The 20,341-nt window shown below is 39.9% G+C and overlaps 3 protein-coding genes across 7 annotated transcripts; 1 reads left to right on the top strand and 2 right to left on the bottom strand.

Moving 5' to 3' along the window:
* Window positions 1–312: 312 nt before the first annotated feature.
* Window positions 313–7,561, bottom strand: cwf19l1 (CWF19 like cell cycle control factor 1). Its single transcript, XM_026361746.1, has 14 exons — window positions 7,442–7,561; window positions 6,703–6,787; window positions 6,343–6,427; window positions 6,120–6,221; window positions 5,707–5,921; window positions 5,365–5,480; window positions 4,936–5,020; window positions 4,470–4,619; window positions 4,201–4,357; window positions 3,826–3,905; window positions 3,264–3,473; window positions 1,253–1,372; window positions 991–1,088; window positions 313–831 (listed from the first exon to the last, which is right to left on the bottom strand). Exons 1-14 carry the CDS (start codon window positions 7,462–7,464, stop codon window positions 687–689), a joined length of 1,671 nt encoding a protein of 556 aa, XP_026217531.1. The 5' UTR covers window positions 7,465–7,561; the 3' UTR covers window positions 313–686.
* A 419-nt stretch (window positions 7,562–7,980) lies between these two features.
* On the top strand, window positions 7,981–16,134 carry dmtf1 (cyclin D binding myb-like transcription factor 1). Of its 5 annotated transcripts, XR_003298883.1 has the most exons (18): window positions 7,983–8,237; window positions 9,221–9,336; window positions 9,462–9,557; window positions 10,060–10,151; window positions 10,486–10,597; window positions 10,910–10,986; window positions 11,091–11,248; window positions 11,343–11,375; window positions 11,492–11,601; window positions 11,890–12,118; window positions 12,200–12,351; window positions 12,448–12,612; window positions 12,729–12,808; window positions 12,948–13,136; window positions 13,354–13,563; window positions 13,886–13,991; window positions 14,311–14,461; window positions 14,543–16,134. XR_003298883.1 is itself a non-coding variant. In XM_026361744.1 (17 exons), exons 2-17 carry the CDS (start codon window positions 9,228–9,230, stop codon window positions 14,343–14,345), a joined length of 1,947 nt encoding a protein of 648 aa, XP_026217529.1. In that variant the 5' UTR covers window positions 7,981–8,237; window positions 9,221–9,227; the 3' UTR covers window positions 14,346–16,134. The 5 variants fall into 5 exon arrangements, 4 of the variants coding, with proteins under 4 accessions (XP_026217529.1, XP_026217530.1, XP_026217527.1 ...); XM_026361744.1 differs by having other exon boundaries at window positions 7,981–8,237; window positions 12,735–12,808; window positions 14,311–16,134; XM_026361745.1 differs by having other exon boundaries at window positions 7,982–8,237; window positions 14,331–16,134.
* On the bottom strand, window positions 15,061–18,903 carry tmem243b (transmembrane protein 243, mitochondrial b). Its single transcript, XM_026361759.1, has 4 exons — window positions 18,634–18,903; window positions 18,065–18,115; window positions 17,369–17,473; window positions 15,061–17,150 (listed from the first exon to the last, which is right to left on the bottom strand). Exons 1-4 carry the CDS (start codon window positions 18,709–18,711, stop codon window positions 17,031–17,033), a joined length of 354 nt encoding a protein of 117 aa, XP_026217544.1. The 5' UTR covers window positions 18,712–18,903; the 3' UTR covers window positions 15,061–17,030.
* Between the last annotated feature and the right edge of the window lie 1,438 nt (window positions 18,904–20,341).

Below are 20,341 nucleotides of genomic sequence, written 5' to 3'. Positions count from 1 at the left end.
AAACTGAGCTTTTGTACTTGAACCTTTTTTTTTTTTTTTTTTTTTTTTTTTTTTTAAATGGGTTTTTAAAGTTTGTCCAGTTGAAAAGCAGAAAGCTGAGTCTGATCTAGTCTGGATACTTACAGGGTTAAGCTAGTCTAGTTTCCACTGCACTGGAAAATTAGTAGTTGAATTTTGTAGGAAACTTATCATAAGTAGGTAATTACAGGTGAATGGTGCTGCTTCCAAAAGGCTTGTTTAATTGGAAGGTAACGCACAATTGTCACTCAAATTATAAATGTTACTGATCTACACAGAGAAAATGAACATGAGCAAAGAATCCCAAAATAAGTTTAATTGTACAAAATACATTTTAAAAACAGTTACTCCCAAAAGAGTCTCAATAGAAAATGCACAAAGCTGCTGTTCAGACACACAAAACTTGGATTTGTCTGCTCTGATAATTAAAACAGACCTGGATGCAGTTTTTAAATCTGCAAACTTTATTCTTTTTTACAAAACGGGCAACTTCAAGACCTTTGTAAAACTTGCTGTAAATAATCTTGTTCATCTGTCTCTTCACCAGCAACAACCATTACTGAAAGGAAAACACAATCTGATTGAAAGGAAAAGCTTATCTAAGTTAAAGACGGGCAGACATTTAGGAAGTGCACCGAGTTCACAAAAAAGAAGCAAGTGCGTGTGTGTTATTCGTCCCATGTGAAGTCATAGGACTGGAAGTCGTCCCTCAGTTGTTTGCAGCTCTCTTCCTCCTCCTCTCTGCTTTGTTTACACTCCTTCCAGTCAGCTCGAGTGGGGATGTTCAGCAACGCTTCGCTGGCCAGAACCTCCCTATATTCATGTGGATAAAAATAGATGTGAGTGTACCCCTTAATGCCAACTGTGAAAATAGTGGTTGTTGGTCACTATTGGTTTAGATTAGACAGGGTAATTGTAGAGTTCAGTTTCTGAACATCTGAAGACTCTTGTTCGTTTGCTTTAAATACAGACCTTCCAAACTGCAGCGGAAAATGTTTCTGGATGCGGTAGAAGAGTTTCTCCCCCGAGTCCAACTCCACGTAGAAGTACGGTGTCCCTGGAGGAGCAATCTGAAAAAACACACACAGTCAAATCATAAGAGCTGAATGTGAGAGCAGAAATTTGTAAACTGTAAAATAAAAAGGTACTAGATCAGGATGTGAATTCTCCTAAAGGGTTTGTAGTGTGGTGATCCAGGTGTGTGTGTCTGCACGCACTATTTTAACACGTGTACCTGTTTGAGGTCAGTGTGTTCAGGAATCTCCATCAGCTCCATCTGTTGTTCCTGGGCCTGGACCATGAACGCCTCCTTGATGTCCTCAGTGGTGCAGCGGTCAAGCGGCACTGGAACGACCTGGACCACAATTTTATAGTTAATATACTTTCAATTTCATTTTGTTTTCTCGTGTATCGTGAGTTTACAAAGGGAAAACAAGAAACCCTGCCCTGCATTTACTGTCCTACTTAATTTAACTCTGACACATACTGACTTTTACTGTTTGGTTTGATCCAGTGGTTTCCAAATAAAATCACTCCAGTTTTAAGGGTTACTACTAATTAAGGGATCTTCAGATGATTCAGTGGAAGAAAGAAAGTAAAATCAAGTTGTCCTGCCTAAATATAAATTATTCTTTGCTGGGATTTTTAAAACAATCATTAGAGGAGCTTGACCCCTGAGCACCTAAAATGAAACCACACAGACCAAAAAGGTTTAATACTTGAAAGTATGTGGTGTTTTATAATCATATCATATCATATTTGTAATGTCTCTCAAAAACACACTAAAGCTAAAGATGGAAATACTCAAGAAATGTGTATATATATATATATATATATATATAGTCCTACATTGTTCACACAAAAGGGAAGAACCACAATAACTGCTTCTGAAGCCAAAGTTCCGACTCCACTTCTCGTCTAGCCTGAATTACATAAACTCCCATAAAACATGTACTGTTTGTTTCTGCTTTACTTTTCTCTACAAATATTGCAGGACTGTTGCATTAGACACATTCATGCACATTAGAAACGGGCAAGTTGGTGTATATGCTATATTTCAAACTAAAGTTGTATAGGAATACAGTGAAGGAAAAAATTATTTGAACTCCAGCTGATTTTGTAAGTTTGCCCTCTAACAAAGAAATGATCAGTGTATAATTTCAATGGTAGATTTATTTGAACAGTGAGAGACACAACAATAACAAAGAAATTCAGAAAAATGCATTTCAAAAAAAGTTATACATTAATTTTTATTTTCATTAATGAAATAAGTATTTGATACCCTATCAGTCAGCAAGATCTCTGGCTCCAAGGTGTATCTCATACAGGTAACGAGCTGACATCGAGAGCACTCTCAGCTCGAGACCTGTCCACAGAATCAATCAATCAATCAATCCAGATTCCAAATCCTTCACCATGGCCAAGACCAAAGAACTTTCCAAGGATGTCAGGGACAAGATCGTGGACCTACTCAAGGCTGGAATGGGCCACAAGACCATCGCCAAGCAGCTGGGTGAGAAGGTGACAACGGTTGGTGAGATTTTTCGCAAATGGAAGAAACATAAATTAACTGCCAACCTCCCTCGGTCTGGAGCTCCATGCAAGATCTCACCTCGTGGAGTCTCAATGATAATGAGAACGGTGAGGAATCAGCCCAGAACTACTGAGGAGGAACTTGTCAATGATTTCCCACTGGACAACTGCACAGAATCAACGGGAGGGTGGATATGGGCCGTATCGTAAAATCTTGGGTGAGACCTTCCTTCCCTCAGTCAGGGCATTGAAAAAGGGTTGTGGTTGGCTATATTCCAGCAAGATAATGATCAAAAACACAATGCAAAGGCAACAAAGGATTGGCTCAAGCAGAAGCATGTTCAGGTCACGGAGTGGCCTTGTCGGTCTCCAGACCTTAATCCCATAGAAAATCTGTGGAGGGAGCTGAAGGTTTGAACTCTGTGATAGCCAAAAAAAGGTTTTGCCACCGAGTACTAAAGCATGTTTTGCAAAAGGATCAAATAGTTATTTCATTTTTCTGAATTGTTATTGTCTCTCATTGTTTAAATAAATCTACCATTGAAATTATAGACTTGTCATTTCTTTGGTAGTGGGCAAACTTACAAAATCAGCTGGGGTTCAAATAATATTTTCTCTGACTGTTTTATTAACAATATTTTCTCCATGTTTTATCAGTTCATTTTTCTGAACAACAATCTGCCAACAAGAAGTTTGACCATGTTTGTTTCTACCTGTAGTTGCAGGTGTTGACTTCTGTAATTCCTCTCAAACAGCACACAGCGTTCTCCTTTGCTCTTGTAGAAGCTTATGAGGGCCGACTTGTATTTCTCCATCTCCTCCACCACCTCTGAGCTCAGCTCCACCACGGACTGGTAGTGACCGATGGGGAGGATCAGCACATGATGAGGAGTCAGTCCGCCTTTAGCCAGAGCCAGGTAACACTGCAAAGATTGACAGCAGCTTATTTCCTCATCCAGTGAGTAACATGATAATTGGGAGTTGTGGTCATGTGACAAAATCCAACATTCACTTTCCTTTTAGCTCTGTTTTAACTCCTGGGGAAATATCCACCTCTTTTAACCGCTAAATGCTTCCCCAGCTAGTTACCTGTGTCGAACCATAAAAGTGAACTGAAGAGTAAAGTTGTGGTCAGGACAATAAACAATGAACTGAAAGCCACTATAAAGCAAAGAGAGCTGCAGATCACCAGTTTAAACATTGTTACTGCAGCTGTTTCACAACGGATGCTGAGTAATGGTTGTATAACGATAATTATTAAAGGTATAAACTCACATGTGTTCCTATGCTGATGACGAGGTGTTTCTCCACCTGAGGACTGGCCAGACAGAACCAGCAGGGACCAGAGGGCTGAGCTACACAGAATAGGAGGACAAAATATAAAAATAAAACTACATGTACCTTTAAACCCTTTAACACCCATGGGCCCTTGGTAGGTTGGCTACATATCAGTGCTGGTATTCACCTTTGAGCTTTTACTGAATAACTCAGATACTGAACAAAATGTAAAACAGATGGTTCAGAGGTTCTGTTGAAACTGTTAAAGCACAGTAAGACTTTCATTTCCTTCAGTATCATCCACCAACTCCAGTTTCCCCTCCTGTAAAACAGATGTTCAGTAATGTTTTTATCCAGACTGGTTGGACTCACGGTGTCTGCGGGGCTGTTTGGGTCCCTGATGATGTCTGTCCCCATCATGCTGGTCTCGTCCTCGTCCCTCTCCATCCGGATGTCTCTTCCGACCGCGGCCCCGATGACCCCCACCCTGCTTCTTGCTCAGGTCAAAGAAGAACTGATGGGATGGCTCCTGAACAGGTGACAGTAAGGACAGCGAGATGTAAAGATGCATTACACTGAAGAATACAGGCTTTAGGTAAGGACCTCTGCACATGGGCCCATTTATTTTGACGCTAGTGTACCTCCTCCTCTGTGCTGAAGCTGGACTTTAGTGTGTCTGTCTTGTCTTTTGTGGCGCGTCTGTAGGGGTTTTCTGTCACATCCTGCGGCTGCTTCACCAGCTCTGATGGATCCATGGTCTTCATGGGGATTATGTTGAAGGCATACAGATACTGCAGACAGGGCAAACAGGAAAGGTGAGCCTCAGTAACAACAAAACGTACTGACAGTGCAAGATAAAGTGCATAACAATGGATTTCATCAGTTATTATTCTTTGTCTTACTTCAGTGTGCAGAGAAAGAGCATGATGCATAAAATATTGGAACTAAAATGTGAAAATTTTCAGGCAGGATCTGGAGTTGTTTTCTCTGATTTCTAAACAGCTTTATGGACTTTATGGAAATTCTGACATCTACTGGCTGGTTTCGAAAAAAACAAAACACACAATCAGTTTATTGTTTAATGAAAGACTCAACGTCCACACACACCTTCTTCTTGGCTGGGTTGTTGACGCTTGCCAGGGCAATGAATCGGCTGACATGCTGAGCATTTTCCTGAAGGACAACATGGTTTCTGAGGATAGAAATAGAAACAGTTGTACAGTACTGGTAACACATACAGAGGGATTTGAGAAATGTAAACCACTGTATTTTTTTCCTTTAGGTTCCAAACAGGGTAATTACTATATTTTACTCTGCAAAAGAAAAGTTCTGCATTCAACATTGAAGTCTGTTTGCTGACTGACAATGTTTTGCCAACATAATATATTCTTGACAATAGATACACTGGTTTTGTCAAGGTTATAATGCCATTTTGAACTGCAAAACTAGGTTTCTGTCTTTTAGAAACAGATGCACACAGTGTACATGTGTTCTAGTGTCAGTTATTATTCTGCTTTTTATTAAGCTTATGTCTACCTGTATGGGACTCTTTCATAGTGAACGCCCTCTAATGCAGCAAAGTGGTATCGTGGTTTCAGCTTGTCTGCGAGGTTTGCGACGGAGCTGCTTCCACAGGACTTTGTGTCCACTTCCTGTGGCAGACACATGAAAACAAAGGCAGAGCATTAAAATAAATTCCTGATTTTGCAAACAGCCACTGACATAATAACATTACAAGTCTTTTCTTACACTACAAGTTCTTCCTTAGCAGATAAAGTTGTATTTAAATATTAATATTTTAAATATGATGTAAATATAAACAGTATGATAACAGATTGTACTAATATTACCATGTTATCACCCTGAATTTCACCTTACCGGGTTGTTTCCGTAGTGCCACACTCCTCTGGGCCACTGTGATGTCAACAGGATGTCAACTCCTCTGAACTTGGAGGTGCTGGTCAACGGAGCTACAAGGGCCGACAGATCTTTGGATGTGAAGCAGTGAGCTGGGGCAGGTTCGTGCAGGGCCTCCTTACCGCTGACATAGGCTATCTGGAGTCCTGATGCTCCTGTGAACACACCTCGCCGACCTAACATACACACAGATCGGCGAGTTTTATAACGGAAACATACCAGTGCTCTTAGCTTTGTTCTTCCCTTTTAATTTTGTAACAACGTTTACATTAGCACTTTTCTGAATATACTGATATGCAATATGGGATGAGCGAACATGTGAGACAGACAAGGGAAATGAGGTGCCACGTTAGCCACATGCAGCAGGATCTTACCCAGATATGTGATGTTTTCAGCGAGCTCACAGCCATCAGCACTTGGAAAATTCTTCACCGTTTCCTGGCTCGCTGCTCCGAGGATGTAAGTGTGGATGGGAGCTGATTAAGCATAAAAGACAATTGAAGGAAATAAACCTTCAATGAGAGCAGATAACTGGAACTAATCTTGTCAAATGTCATGAAAACAAGCATAACATCTGATTAATGCTGAGGTTTGTACCTTTCTTGACTCCAGTTTTGTACTGCTGCCACTCCACTTCAGCCTCTGGTGTCGTTCCAAAAAACTCTCCAACACACAACAGCAGCTGCAGGAAAACATACCGGTCAGCAACACAACAATGATTCACAACTCTATTGATACAGTTTTTTTAGTAGGAAGCAGCTCTATAACCTATTGTGGGGAGCTACTGTTAATATCTCTGAAGTCAGACTCACAGAACAGCCTGACAGAGGGGCAGAGAGTTTTTTAGGGACGTTGCTGACCAATCAGAGGATAGTGAGTAATGCTAAGGGCTGTACTACCAGCATAGGTTTCATGTTTCCTTTGACAGAGGCGGTCCATAGTTGGACTAGATCTTACATCAAACTGTCCGGTCTTCTTCTGGATGGTCTGGACTCGATTGAACAGCGCGTTCAGCCTGCCTTCAACATCCCCACATGCCAAGCTGTAGACAGACACATGTTCAGACTTTAATGCAGTATCCAACAAAGGGCAAGTCATAAAGATAAGATAAGAGAAAGTAGTTAATACTGGTGCAGGTGATTTATCCCCCCTAAACACACATCTCTGATTGTCCTGAACATCTGATGAACCTGCTGGTTTGTAAACGTGTTCAGGTTGATTTGAAAAACATCATTTCACTTTGGTAGACATACCATATCTAACTCTGTTTGACAGACATCAGGTTAGCATAGACTAAAATTCTCCTTCAATTAATACGGTTTAGTGTAAATTAATGCCGAATTGTTCTATCCCAACTACCTACATGTTTTAAGCAACTACACCCACATTATAACGTGTAGAAATGTGCCAATGTGTAATGTAACTTTAAACTTGGTATATTTTAAAAGATGTTTGGCGGGCATCGGTTTTCGTAGGAATTGATTTAGATCCTCGTAGGAAATGGGTAAAGTAGACCTACTGAATATAAGCAACGGCCTGAAAATGCTATGAAATCATCTTTTATTCTGCATGAGCACTAAACTTTTATTAATGAGATTAAACATAACGTTTAGGGTGTATAAGGTCGTGGCTAAGATAAAATAAACAGGAAGCGTTATTTAAACCCCACATGAAGTACTTATAAAGTTAAACTTACACTCTCACGGGCTGTTCTTCCATGTCTTGGCCAAATTACAGCTGTAAGTTTTAAAATGTGTGATTTAGATTTTTGCAAATTGAATGTTCCGTACGTCGTCGATAATGGTCCGATAGAAATTACAGCGGAAACACTTTGGTCTCCTCATATAACTCATCGTTTACCTCCAAATACATACATGTTGAATATACAACCGCATTTAAATTAGGTTTATGTAAACTTAATATGAAATTTTACAATTGACTTCACACTATTTAAGTACAATATTATAAAAAGTCAGACATTCTTTAATCGTCAAGTTGCTACACGGGCATTTTTTAAGACGGACAGTGTGGTTGCCAAGTTTGACTATAAGATGTAAATGGTTTTGACTGACAACTAACCACACCTTAGTGAAAATGAGTGATCTTGGGCGTTTATAACATCGAGACTAAACTTTCAAGCCAAATAAAAACACCACCAGACAGAAAAAGCCCAGCTCTGAAGTGTTTTTGCCTTACTAGTTGTTATTTACAATGTGTTGCTTTGTTTTTTCTGTCTGTCTGCAGTAGAGTTGTGACTTTTAGCATGAATGTTGCCTCTGCAGTTAAGTTATTTTTTATTATTATTATTCCATCTATCAGACTAAATAATATATTTGTTAGCTACATTACTTTGTAATATAACAAACTATTTGAATGTCTACTGAAAAAGCTCTTTTCTGGCAACCTCCAGCTGGCCCTCGCACGGCCCGGGCTCCATCCTGGCACTTCACTTCATCCTGGTAACTCGCAAGTCCCCGGACCGAAAACAGGAAGTAAGTATCCAAATCAAAAGTAAAATTCAGTTTCTGTTTGGTAGACGAAGCCGGGGGTACGACAGGGAACCGTCAAAGAGGGAAAAATCACCTCAAAAATAAAAGAAAAGCGCCGAGACACCGTCAGACGACAGAGACGCCATAAGCTTCGCCTTGTCCACTAACATGGCGCCGGAGATTTTTCGTCTTTCATTTAGCTGGTTAGCTTGGTGGATGCTAACAGTTAGCATTGTACCAGAGCCTCACAGACAACGGCTCTCCTGTAAACATCGATGAACATATTCTGCTGTCGTGTACTGAACCGTGTACGTTTTGTGCATCGTTGGCGACACATAAAGTGCACTAGCAACGCATCCATCTGTGTGCAGAACACTGGGTTCCAAAACCTACGCAAAACTCCATTTAAAAACTGGCTAGTTTTACACATTTTTGTATGTTGCAGAGCGAAACCCTCACTAATCATTTGAACTTGAAGTAAAATATTTTAATTGTGACCCAGTATGTAATGTGGCATACATACTGTCCAACAAGCAAAACACATTTTCACACATTTCGGCCAAATAATCTGGGTGGTTTGCTGTTTCTCTACAGCAGTTTGTTTCCCCTTGGAAACAGTGGATGGCAGAAGTCAGCAGGTTTAAATTCCTGCAGACATTTGGGGAAATGTAATAGTTGATTGATAGTCTTACAATAAAAAGAGGTAAATTAATGTTTAAGGTTCTTGCAAGCAATAAACACAACTTTACAGTGGACATATACTATAAAACATAACTAGATTATGACATAAAACAAGCCTCAAAGATGGAGAACCTGACTCCTGACCTGATATAGTACTAATGTACATTCTAACAAATTTCAGTTTAAATTATATAGACCTAAATCATCATTTAATGTGCTTCTGTTCCTGGTACTACTACAAATTCTGCAGCAATAAACGCAACGCTGTGGCTGTTAAATAGTGAATGTGTTTTACTTATCATCAGGTGCAGGATGAGTTCAGCAGCAGAGGATGAGGAGGCTGGAGCATTAGAAACCGTCAAGTCTGTCACACTCACTCAAGACAGTGATGGAAGTATCATACTGCACTGTCCTCCCAGTGGTGGGTCTTCCATATTTATCTTTCTTTATTCCCGATTCCTCGTTAAAGGCGAACTGCTGCCTCATCTTAGTCGTGGTAGTTGGGATATTAAAGGAAAAATGTTAATTCTGTGTGTGTGTGTTTAGATGAGGACTCTGAGCCCCTTCAGAAGAAGCTGCGTCTATCTTCAGAAGAACAGGAAGACTCGAACACACATCAGTTCTCTGTGGTCACCTTACCAAGTGAGACGCGCACATTTATTTCATTTGTATTAGTGATATGATGTCAAACACCAACGTCTACGCCAACTTCAACTAAACCAAACATTACCAAACTTCTCAAAAGGTGAAAAAAGTTAGTTCTGTTTCTAAATGTAGATTTTAATTTGGCACCAATTTGTTTTGAGCATGAATTGGATCAAACTGTGTTGTTTTGTTGTTGTTAGTATGTCTATTCAACCAATCGCCAAATATATGGGCAAAACAGAGCAAACAAGTCTTAAAATAATCATTAAACATCACATTTTCTATAATCATGAAAATAATATCTATCAGAGCAAGAAGAGGACATATTGTACCTGTACAACAATGATTTCAAATGTCGTGGACCCAGACAAAAGTGATGTAGATACATTTGGTTTTTATTTTTACAAATTAATACATATAAACTTCTATTATATGTAAGTAAGCACAGCCCAGTATCCTCACTGTAGATGTAACAACCATTCCTCTTTCTTCTCCTCAGTGTCAGAGAATGATGAGGGCTTCGAGGTGACGATGACCGCCACAGCAGGCGCTGACCTCTCCGAGGAGGGTGTCGCCCAGATTCAGGTGGAGGTAAAACTCCTCTTCCTTTTCTGCACCCTAAATGAAACGGCTCTTAAACTAGTTTTTGGGTTGTTAGGTGGTGGATAATTTGAAAAGAAAGGATTTCTTTTTAAAAGGTTCAGCTTTCAGACAGATTTCTTTTATTATATTTCTCAGTAACAGTAAATGTGGACTGATCAACTGATGACATGGAGATATTGTCTCTCCTTTTTGATGATAGAGCAGTTTGATTAGTGGACTGATTATTTCAAGGGAGGTTGTCATTTATGTAGTTGCACCCCTAAAATTTATTTCATACTTGAATTTGTGGTTGTGATCTGACAAATGTTTTGTGTTTGTGTAGATCCTGCAAGAGGACGAGAGCTCTCTCTCACCCAGTCAGAAGACAGAAGTTTCACCCGTTAGTCAGGCCTGGTTCACTACAAAAGAAGACAAAGACACACTAGCTAATAAAGGTAAACACAAGATACAGTGCACATATTGTTTCCACTATAATCTATTTTGTTACCAAAGTCTCCCAGATTATCACTAAACACTATTCCAGTTGTTCCAGGTTAGACAAGAGAGGAAGCGATAAAATATTATAAAAATAAAATAGGTTTATTTAAGCATAGAAAGCCCCCAAGAAGTATTTCATCATAATGATGTTTAGTCTGTGAATGACTAGGGCTTAAAGGCAGTGGTGCTTGTTAAAGGCAGCTAAAAACAGATATTACAGTGATTTAAAATGAAAAGTCATAAGTGTTTCATTATTTCTTTCACTTCAGGGCATAAGTGGAAGCAGGGCATGTGGTCTAAAGAGGAAATTGACATTCTGATGAGCAACATTGATCGATATGTGAAGGTACATTACTGTCTCTTGCTAGATCTCTTGCTGTCACCTGAAGATGTCATGTTCGGTGAAGCTTACAGATATTTTGTTCGACTGCGTGTGTGTGTCTCTGTCAGGGCCGAGGCATCGAGGACCCGGCTGAGATCATTTTTGAGATGTCCAAAGAGGAGAGGAAGGATTTCTACCGCTCCGTGGCCTTGGGGTTAAACAGGCCACTGTTTGCCGTCTACAGACGAGTTCTGCGAATGTACGACAACCGCAACCATGTTGGCAAGTGAGTCTATTAAAGAAAAGAGGAAGAAAAACACATTTTATTGTACTTTTAGTTTGAATTGTTGAATTGTAATCACTTTTTCTTCTCTTCTAAGGTATACACCTGATGAGATAGAGAAACTAAAAACGTGAGTAGACGTGTGTCGAATTTTAACAATAGAAAAACAGATTTTTATTGGGATATATATGTATAAATAAAATTAGAACAACGAGACTGATGAGATTTCATGTCGTGTGTCTTCAGGTTAAGGGAGAAGCACGGGAACGACTGGGCGACTATTGGGGCAGCTCTGGGTCGCAGTGCGTCTTCTGTCAAAGACCGCTGCCGACTAATGAAGGACACATGCAACACAGGTACAGAATGTCTGAAAAGTACCATAATCCAGTACAGAGACAAGTCAGTCATTAATGACAGGTTTTGATTTCAGTTTGAATTCAATCACATGATGAACTGAGCGTTTTGTCTGTTACTGTCAGTCAGCTCCAGGACGAGATCATGTTTAATCTCCAGCTGTGACCAGCAGCAGTGACTAAAATGTTTGTGAATGTGAAATTATTAGTATTTAGTATTTATAGGAATAAATTACATTCTTTAAACCATCACTAATATACATTTTTATGTTAATTTAACTTGTAATACAGGTAAATGGAGTGAGGAGGAGGAGAGACGTCTTGCTGAGGTTGTATACGAGATGGCGGGTGTTTCTCCGGGATCTGCAGTCACAGGAGGCGTTTCCTGGGCGTCAGTCGCCGATCGGGTTCGCACACGCTCAGAGAAACAGTGTCGGTCGAAATGGTTGAACTATCTGAACTGGAAACACAGCGGAGGAACAGAGTGGACGAAGGAGGACGACCTGAACCTCATACGCAGGTACAGTGAGTGTGTGTGTGTGCTAGCATAAATGCACAATATAAACTACACAGGTCTGTAATGTTGAACAATGTAATTCAGGATATTGGAGCTGGGTGTGGAGGATGAGAATGAAATCAAGTGGGAGGATCTTGCAGGCGGGTGGAGCAGTGTCAGATCACCTCAATGGCTGAGATCCAAGTGGTGGAGCATCAAGAGACAAGTAGCTAATCACAAGGAGATCCCCTTCAGCGGTACACATTTTTACCATTTTGGTTCCACTATGACATGAAGGCAGCTTAAAACAGTGAAGTGCTGACACTCAAACACGTTTATACGTGCGTCCTCAGTTCTCTTGAAGGGCCTGCAGGAGCTGATGTCCTCACAGACAGCATCCGGACCGGGGACTCTGTCCTCCTCTTCACTCCAAATCCGCCTCACCCGATTGGAGGAAAGCAGTGGCAGTCCTGCGCTGCAGATTCCTGTACAGATCCCACTGCAGATCACACACCTGGGTGAGTCACAGCAGATCTTTGCTATTATGAAATTACATCTACACTTCAAGATGTCACTTTTAAATGTCTCTGGTTCTTGACAGTGGATCTCTGTGTTTTTTTTTTTTTTTTGTAAGCCTCAGATTCATCAGCAGCCAGTGATAATGAAACCATCACTCTGAACACAGGAGCTCTGCAGACCTTCGAGATCCTACCTGTAAGATAATTTTTTATAGCCAGTAGTAGGACATAGAAAATCACAGGTGCACTCATCAGTTCCAGAGTGTTTTACCACATGATTGAACTTGTTGGCTTCCCTCCTGCATTTTCACCACTGTTTCTTTTCCACCTCCCAGTCTTTCCACCTGCAGCCCACCGGCACCCCAGGGACATACTACCTCCAAACGACGCCCAGTCAGGGCTTGCCGCTCAGCCTCTCCGCCAGTCCGGGGGTTCCTCTCAGTTTAACCAATAACAGCACGGTTACCCTGACGACAGCCTCCTCTCCCTCATCACACGAACACATCATCTTGCACAGCCTGTCGGTCAGTTTTTTTAGTTTTATTTGTATTTTTTAGTTGTTTCCAGAAGGGTTTTAAAAGTATTTTATCTATATTTGAACAGCAGCTGTTTGTCGTTGTGGTTGTTTTTGTCTCTTTGTGGATGTTTTGTTTCACTTTGTGGTTGTATTTCATCAGACAAAAAAGAAAAATAGCACAGGAACACATGTTAACACTTTACTTATGTGTTTTCCCTCCACAGACGGACAGCCTCTGCTCAAGCGATGGTGTCATCATCCAGACGGTCACCTCTGACCCCGCTTCCTCAGACCCTCTCAGCCAATCACAGTTGGTGGTGGAGACAGAGGGGAGGAGTCAGGATGACCACCTTGAGGCCACAAGTCTCCTGGAGGGTCCAGGGAGCGTTGGCACGGAGACACAGGAGCCAATGACAGATGACTTCACTGATAAGGTATAAACAATTAGTTCAACTTCAAATGTTAACACAGAGTTTTAGTTTTTATTAAGACATTTTTGCTGTCGCCTGTTTTTTTAACTTTTTGTAAATTGTACTGTACCTGGTCTTATAAACCTGAAATGTAAAATGTGATCAAAATGTGTGGGTACATGTACTTTAATGGATTATTTCTGTATATCTTCTACTACCTAAACTTACTTTTTTACATTTCACATGAAAACATTAGTACTTTTTACTGCATTTATCTGACAGCTACATTAACTTACTTTATTTGGCCTAATACTCTGCATTCTCACAATATGCATGTGCTTGTCAGGAGCTGACTTCTCCCTCTGTTGAGGGTCCAGTGATGCATTCTGGGATAACATCTGGCAGTGCTGTGTTGATCGTGTCTCCTCCCAACATCAGCAGCACACTGACAGGTAACAAACACGCACAGTCCTGCTGTCTGCAGCTCTATGGCTGTGGGATGTTTTTCTTTACTGTAAGCATCTTTTGACTTTCTCTTTTAATTTAAAGCAGCTAGACAGAGTTCCCTAAAATCCCACAAAACCTTCAGTGAGGTTTTAAATGTTGTGATAAAGACACACTTTACTCGTGAGGAGCAAAACTTGTGCTAAATTAGCAAAATTATAGTGGTCGTAATGCAGTAGTAGTAGTAGCCAAAACTATCTTCCGTGTAGGAATCCGATCTGTTTTTTCTGCATAAATCCGCTGATTTGACATTTTGTCTGTTCTCAGATCCGATCTTGGAGAACCAGGAGGGCCCCGACTGAGCTGGACTTAGATCATGGCAGATGGTGATTCAAGGTTGAACTACAGCAGGAGTCTGGTGGAAACTTACTGTGGCTGCTACACAGGAAAACACAGCCAACAAAGACAGCACCTGTCTGTGAGTTAAAGTCTCAGACTGCTCTCCTGTTTTAAACCAGATGTGAACACTTTTTTAAAAACAGACTTTTGTGGTTGTAAGTGGAAGAGAACTTCTGATCTGAACCCCTGGATGAAATGTGAATGCAGCGCACCACTGACCCAGCCATCGACACACATCCTCATTCTGCAGTGCCAAAGAGACTCTAAAGGCTGTGATGGATGTAAGTTTGGACACTTTGATTGGGCCAAAATGTGAACTGATGCTCAACACTCAAACAGGTTAATATTTATACGTGCAAATAATTATGTAAACATGAAGAGCAAGTTCTTAGTGGCAAATTGAATGATCAATAAAACCTCTCGGAAGAGAAGTCCTTGCATTTTAAAGCAGGTCTTTGTTTTTTGTTTTTTCCTTCTACTTAATCAGCTCAGGGTGAAATTTGAGGTTTCTGTGAAAGTGCAGTGTAAAGTACATTAAGTGAAGTTCAATCAATGAAAAAATCTAATTTCAGTCATTTCCCAGCTCTCTTAAGACGTTGAGTCAAACTCGTGTCTATTTGTTGTTAGTTTAATTTCTGCTCCGTTTGTTGTTTTGATTGGTCACAAATGAAGACGCAGTTGGGACACACACTTATTTATTCCATAAAATATGAAATAAAAAAGAAACGCATGGCTTTGACAATCCTAAAGTCGTGGCGAGGTTTGCTCGTGTTGTTGGTGTTATGCTACTGTGTTGTCAGTTTCAGTTGTATGTTTGCTCAGTTCATCACAGAGCTTCGCTGCTGATCGTCTGATCTCAGCTGACAGCGTTGTTTCAAGTTTAAAGCTACAATTTAGGTCTTTTCATGACGTTTGTTGTTTTTCTTGACTTTGACGGGTCTTTAGTTTCAGACACATTCTTGATTTTGGAAGACCAGGTGAATCTACAGGCTCCTAATGACCCCATCAAACTAAGTCAACCAAAGCCCCATGTATGACCTCAGCTTACTTGTGATTTGAACATATATGCTCTTCACCCACCTTGTCCATGCATTATTCTAAGGTATTTAAACCTAAGTAAGTGAGTGAATAAGGCTTAATACCATATGATGCTAACCTTGTAGTCACACCAGATAAAGTAAAACCCAATAAAACCATTCACAGCCCTAAAGAAATGAGCTGAATCGGTTTTATTAATGTTAATATGTTTTTTTTTTACTTGATGCAGCAGCTAGCTGTGCTCTATTTGCTGCCATTCTATTTAGTTCTTTATTAAAATGGGAGATATTGCCATATCTCTGAGCTTACTACAAGTAGGAAGTTGCAAATCACAGTGAATACTGAGGTCACATTAGAGGTTCCTGTGTTTCTCTAATCTGCTACAGCATGTCTAAATCTTTTTTATCATTACAACACATTTTCAACATTATTATCCCCATTCTTGATGCAAAAATGGCAACTCTGTGCAACAGAGTAGAGATGCTCAGCTAAGATTTATAAAAAAGGAAGATTAAGTGCTTCAGACACATCAATATGACAGAGAAACCTCTACAGATTTTTTTTAAAGCCACACAGAAAGCTGCTATTCATTTTCATTGGTTTCTACAGCTGGCCTGAGTGTATGTGTGCATGTGTGGCTTAGACTAAAGTGTAATTCATCCATGCTTAGTGCAAGAGTTGGCAGTAAGTGTAATTCGGCATTTAAATCAAATTAAAAAAAAAAAATCCTCTTAGTGAGGCTTGATTTGGAAAATTATTTAAATCCAACCAGGATCGTCAGATAAGCTGAAGAAGCAGACAGAAAGAAAAAGAAATCGTACAAATGGTTGCATACATTAGCCACGAACCCTGATGCTGCTTGAGCTATTGCTTGTACTACAGTACTGAAGGGAGGAGGAGGAGGGACCACCACGCTCCTCCTGCTTCATTCGGTGCGTTAACATGCTCGTACGTTTTGTTGACGTTTAAGGAAAAATCCACCCTGTTAAAATCTGAACAGCTTAAACCAACAACTTGGTTAAAATGCTTTCTTTATAACTGTAGCTGAAAGCAGCACTTTGCTTCTGTTCTGTGACAGTTTGAAGATAGAAATATAGTTAATTGGCCAAAACATGTACAAGACAGCAGATAGGGCAGCTGCAGCTGAGGCCTACGGTAACGGGAATAAAGATTTTTACTTTAACTGTTGCATCATTACATCTCAACCATATGTATTTTAACACAACACAAAGTGCTTAAGGACATGACTGTAGATGATGTTCATATGCATGTAAACACACCTGTTTATCCTCCAGCAGCGTGTCTCCTGGCAGAATTTATGGCCCCTTACAATACATCATGACTTCTGCACTGTGACGTTATATGTGTGTGTATGCGCGTGATTCGGCACCAACGAGACAGCGTTCGTCCCACTGGGACCACATTAAGTCTATACGATTTGGTCCAAGGGTCCTCTGCAGGTAGAGTGGGAAATTCATTCAAGTCAGTGTGTGTGTGTTTCTTTGTTTTGGTCAAGTCTGTCAATCCATGTAGTCCTTCCACATGTGTTTCTGTCAAGGCCATGTCTTCCCATCTTCCCTTCTTTCTCCTCCTCCTCCTCTCCTCTGTCTTTACCTGACATCATGGAAGTAGAGGTTGGCACATAGACACAGCAGCACGATGGACACCAGCATGTAGTAGATCAGATTCCTGAATTTTGGCTCTAGGTCGCCCTGCCGGTACCAGAATATCTTGAGGAAAAAACGAGACATGGATATAACCCTGGATTCTTTTCATTTAAGAATTCGAACATGAAGAAAGTTCTGCTAAGCAACAAATTCTGCTCTGCATGTGAGTTATTTGAATATTCACAATGACATGTTTTGCCATTAATTCAAGATGCAAGATGCCGGAAAGGTTCAAATCTACAACATTTCAGTGTGATATGTGATGATGTGTTAACTGTTACCAGCACTAGGGTTGATCCGCAGGCTAAGAGGATGCACACGGCGAAGAAGACATTAAGAGGTCGTGGAGGCAATGAGGGGAACACAAACGAACTGATTACAGTGACCTGGAAGACAGAGACAAAGACTCGGTATAATTATTTTAATAAAATTTAAAAATCATTTTCAATCCTGCAACCAAAAACTCTAGACACAACGTGATTAATGTGTTTTAGTTCATTCTTTAAAAAGCTTTTTCTTACAGAAGATGATTTCTCACAGAGCAAATTAAAAAAAACATGAGCTACACGTTTGATTTGAAGAATTCAAAATAGTTGCTGCAAACAGCACTTTCCTGTTGTTAGCTAGCTACAATAAGATGTGTAATATCTGCATTAAAAGATCAGATCATTTCTGAACATTCGTGACTTGAAATGAACTCTACACACGCTTGCAATAAACAATACAATGAGCTACTTTGAAAGACTAGAAAAAAAAAGTCACTGACACTATTATTATTATTATTATGTTGTTGTTGTTTTCAGGTGAACTTTAAAATTAACTTCTGCACTTCATGTAAACCCACAGGAAAAACTTTTCTGTGCAGCTGTGGTTCTCTGGGTGGAAATGAAAACCTGTAGATTTTTAGGTTAACATACATTAAATAGAACAACATCTAAGAGGGACACCCCCCCCATGCAAAAGGTTTTTATACTCACTAGAACAACCAAAGACGTAAATCCCCCCACTGCCAGGTTTATGATTCGATCCTGTGATTAAAGAAAAAGACAGCAGGACACATCATTTTAAACAAATAGCCCTTACACTGCTATACATCTTAATTCATCATATTCTGGAAACACACTTTTCTTTTCCTGGAAACATGGAGGTTAACGTCATAAACAGCTAGGGTATTTTAACAATTGAGTCATCAGGTTTCAAGCAACAAATGATTCTGTTTAATCTCATTTGTTTATTCATTTTTTAAAATAAAAAAAAACAAACAAAATGAAAAAACTGATAAACTGATTTTGTGCTCAAATCAAAAATGGAAAAAACATTTTTTCATTGGAAATTAGTGACATGTTGGGCCAAAAAGTGACTCTCCTCCACAAACTGATTGCTGGATCACAGATTCCGATTTATCCAGCTCTGCTCACATATATCCATTCCAACTGTTATAACTGATAAATACTGCATTAAAGACAAAAACTAAATAACTGAAATAGAAGTATACGTTTAAATAGTACAACTGCAACAATAAAAAGACACTTGAATAGGTTCCCACCCGAGCAGAGGTCTCCCCGAACAGAGGTCTGTTGTCCAGGCCGCTGGTGCCATACGTCCTGGTGGTGAAGTCATCCATGGTCAGCTCAGCAGATGCACACTCAGCACTGACCAGTCACCTCTCAGCAGCGCCGCCTCCTGGCTGCACCGGGCCAGTGCTGCATGCTAGCAGGCTTCCTGCTGCCTCTGTCTGCTCAGCCTTCAGGAAACTGTCAGTGTCTACAGGCCGATGGGGGCATCATGGAGGGGGCCTCTGCTGTTGTTACTTTACCTGTGTGACAACAAAAACACACACAGAGCAAAAAAGTGGGAATTTAACTCAGAGCATCATCAGGGTTTCCTGCACTGTTGACAAAAAAGGCAACAAAAACTGCTATCAGAAATGATTTAAGTGATGTAATGACGGTAAAATGGTTTGAAATTCATCACTAATGCAGCCTGAGAGAGGACAATAACAAATATCTTTGAGTTGAGAATAAAAAGCATTGAAACTGATTATAGGACACTGATTATATACATTTTTTATGGTATTTCTACAGATTACCAGTTTCTTAAACAGATGAAGCTGGTGGTTTTCTTTCTGTCGTGGTCAACCGCTGCTCATCAAACCCAGATTGAACAGAAAACAGACTTTCGTTAAAGTTCCTTCTGCTTCACTTCCTCTATTTTCAGGTGTTGATTACAAATTACAAACCAGTCAGGTCCATCGCTGAGAAAATTATTTTAATGACAACAGATAAAAAGAGGAAGTTAAAATAAAAAAAGTAACATGCTACAAGTATTTAAGTATTTCTTCTCATCCGTTTCTAGTATCACCTTTTTCACTGTGAGGATTTGTTGTATTTGATCTTCTATGGTCAATACATATTGAATCTGCCAAATGACTAAATGTAAATGACTGATATCTAGTTTTGGACTGTTAATCAGAGTAAAGATATCACTTTGGACTTTTTTACTATTTTTTTTATTGTGCAACATTACAATTATCATACAACTACTGGCTAAAAACACAATATATTATTATATGTGAGCCTTTCTCTTCACCTTGTTACTTCAGGTGTTCTATTGTTTCTGCATTTAATTGTACTAAAACAAAGAGAGAACTACTTTCCGCTGTTCCTGTGTTGGTTTTATTATCGAGCAAAGTGTGAACTCCATCATATTTCAGAAGAAACCAAACCAAGAGAAGAATTCATAGCTCTAAGTAAAAAAACCAAGAGGAAAATAAAGGCTCAGCTCAATGCTAGAAACTTGCCCACATCCCCTTTTTGTTTGCACACCTGGTGGCTTTACAGTATGTTTAGAGATATTAAGAAAAGCCTGGCAGAACAGACCCTCTCTGTGTCTTCATCTAATTATTATTTCTTTGTCAGAGAGGAACACACTTAGAAAGGTTTTAAAAACTCCTCACTTACACTATGTCACAGTGTCACACCATATGCAGATTAACTGCTGCGGTTGATTCTTCCTTTCTGGGTGAGGAGGCAGCGGGGAAGGAAATAAAACCCATGTAGAGCTTTCTCAGCAGAAAACACACAGTGTGAAAACAAGAGCTTCATTATAAACTAGTATAACCCAGCCTAAAGCTGCATTCCTCCAGAACCTTGTGATTCACTAGGCTTCTTAAAAAACGACTTAACTGAGCTAAGAAGAAAAATATTTGGCTCATGTGTGAACTATTTCCCACAGTGTAATAAAACCTTGATAAA

Source organism: Anabas testudineus, chromosome 23, assembly GCF_900324465.2.
Source record: "Anabas testudineus chromosome 23, fAnaTes1.2, whole genome shotgun sequence".
Lineage (NCBI taxonomy): Eukaryota > Metazoa > Chordata > Actinopteri > Anabantiformes > Anabantidae > Anabas > Anabas testudineus.
The sequence above is the reverse complement of the archived record's forward strand: the minus strand, read 5'-3'. Positions and strand labels throughout refer to the sequence as shown.

Excerpts from the sequence above, each read along its gene's own strand:
- cwf19l1 (XM_026361746.1), bottom strand. The coding sequence starts at position 7,464 with ATGGAAGAACAGCCCGTGAGAGT. Across the intron at positions 6,428-6,702 it reads AGAAGACCGGACAGTTTGAT|CTGCTGTTGTGTGTTGGAGA; the intron begins GTAAGATCTAGT and ends GTTTTCCTGCAG. Across the intron at positions 3,474-3,825 it reads TCATCAGCATAGGAACACAT|TGTTACCTGGCTCTGGCTAA; the intron begins GTGAGTTTATAC and ends CAATCTTTGCAG.
- dmtf1 (XM_026361742.1), top strand. The coding sequence starts at position 9,228 with ATGAGTTCAGCAGCAGAGGATGAGGAGGCTGGAGCATTAGAAACCGTC. Across the intron at positions 10,987-11,090 it reads ACATTGATCGATATGTGAAG|GGCCGAGGCATCGAGGACCC; the intron begins GTACATTACTGT and ends TGTCTCTGTCAG. Across the intron at positions 12,809-12,947 it reads AGACCTTCGAGATCCTACCT|TCTTTCCACCTGCAGCCCAC; the intron begins GTAAGATAATTT and ends TCCACCTCCCAG.
- tmem243b (XM_026361759.1), bottom strand. The coding sequence starts at position 18,711 with ATGGATGACTTCACCACCAGGACGTATGGCACCAGCGGCCTGGACAAC. Across the intron at positions 17,474-18,064 it reads TTACGTCTTTGGTTGTTCTA|GTCACTGTAATCAGTTCGTT; the intron begins GTGAGTATAAAA and ends TCTGTCTTCCAG. Across the intron at positions 17,151-17,368 it reads GCGGATCAACCCTAGTGCTG|ATATTCTGGTACCGGCAGGG; the intron begins GTAACAGTTAAC and ends TTTTTCCTCAAG.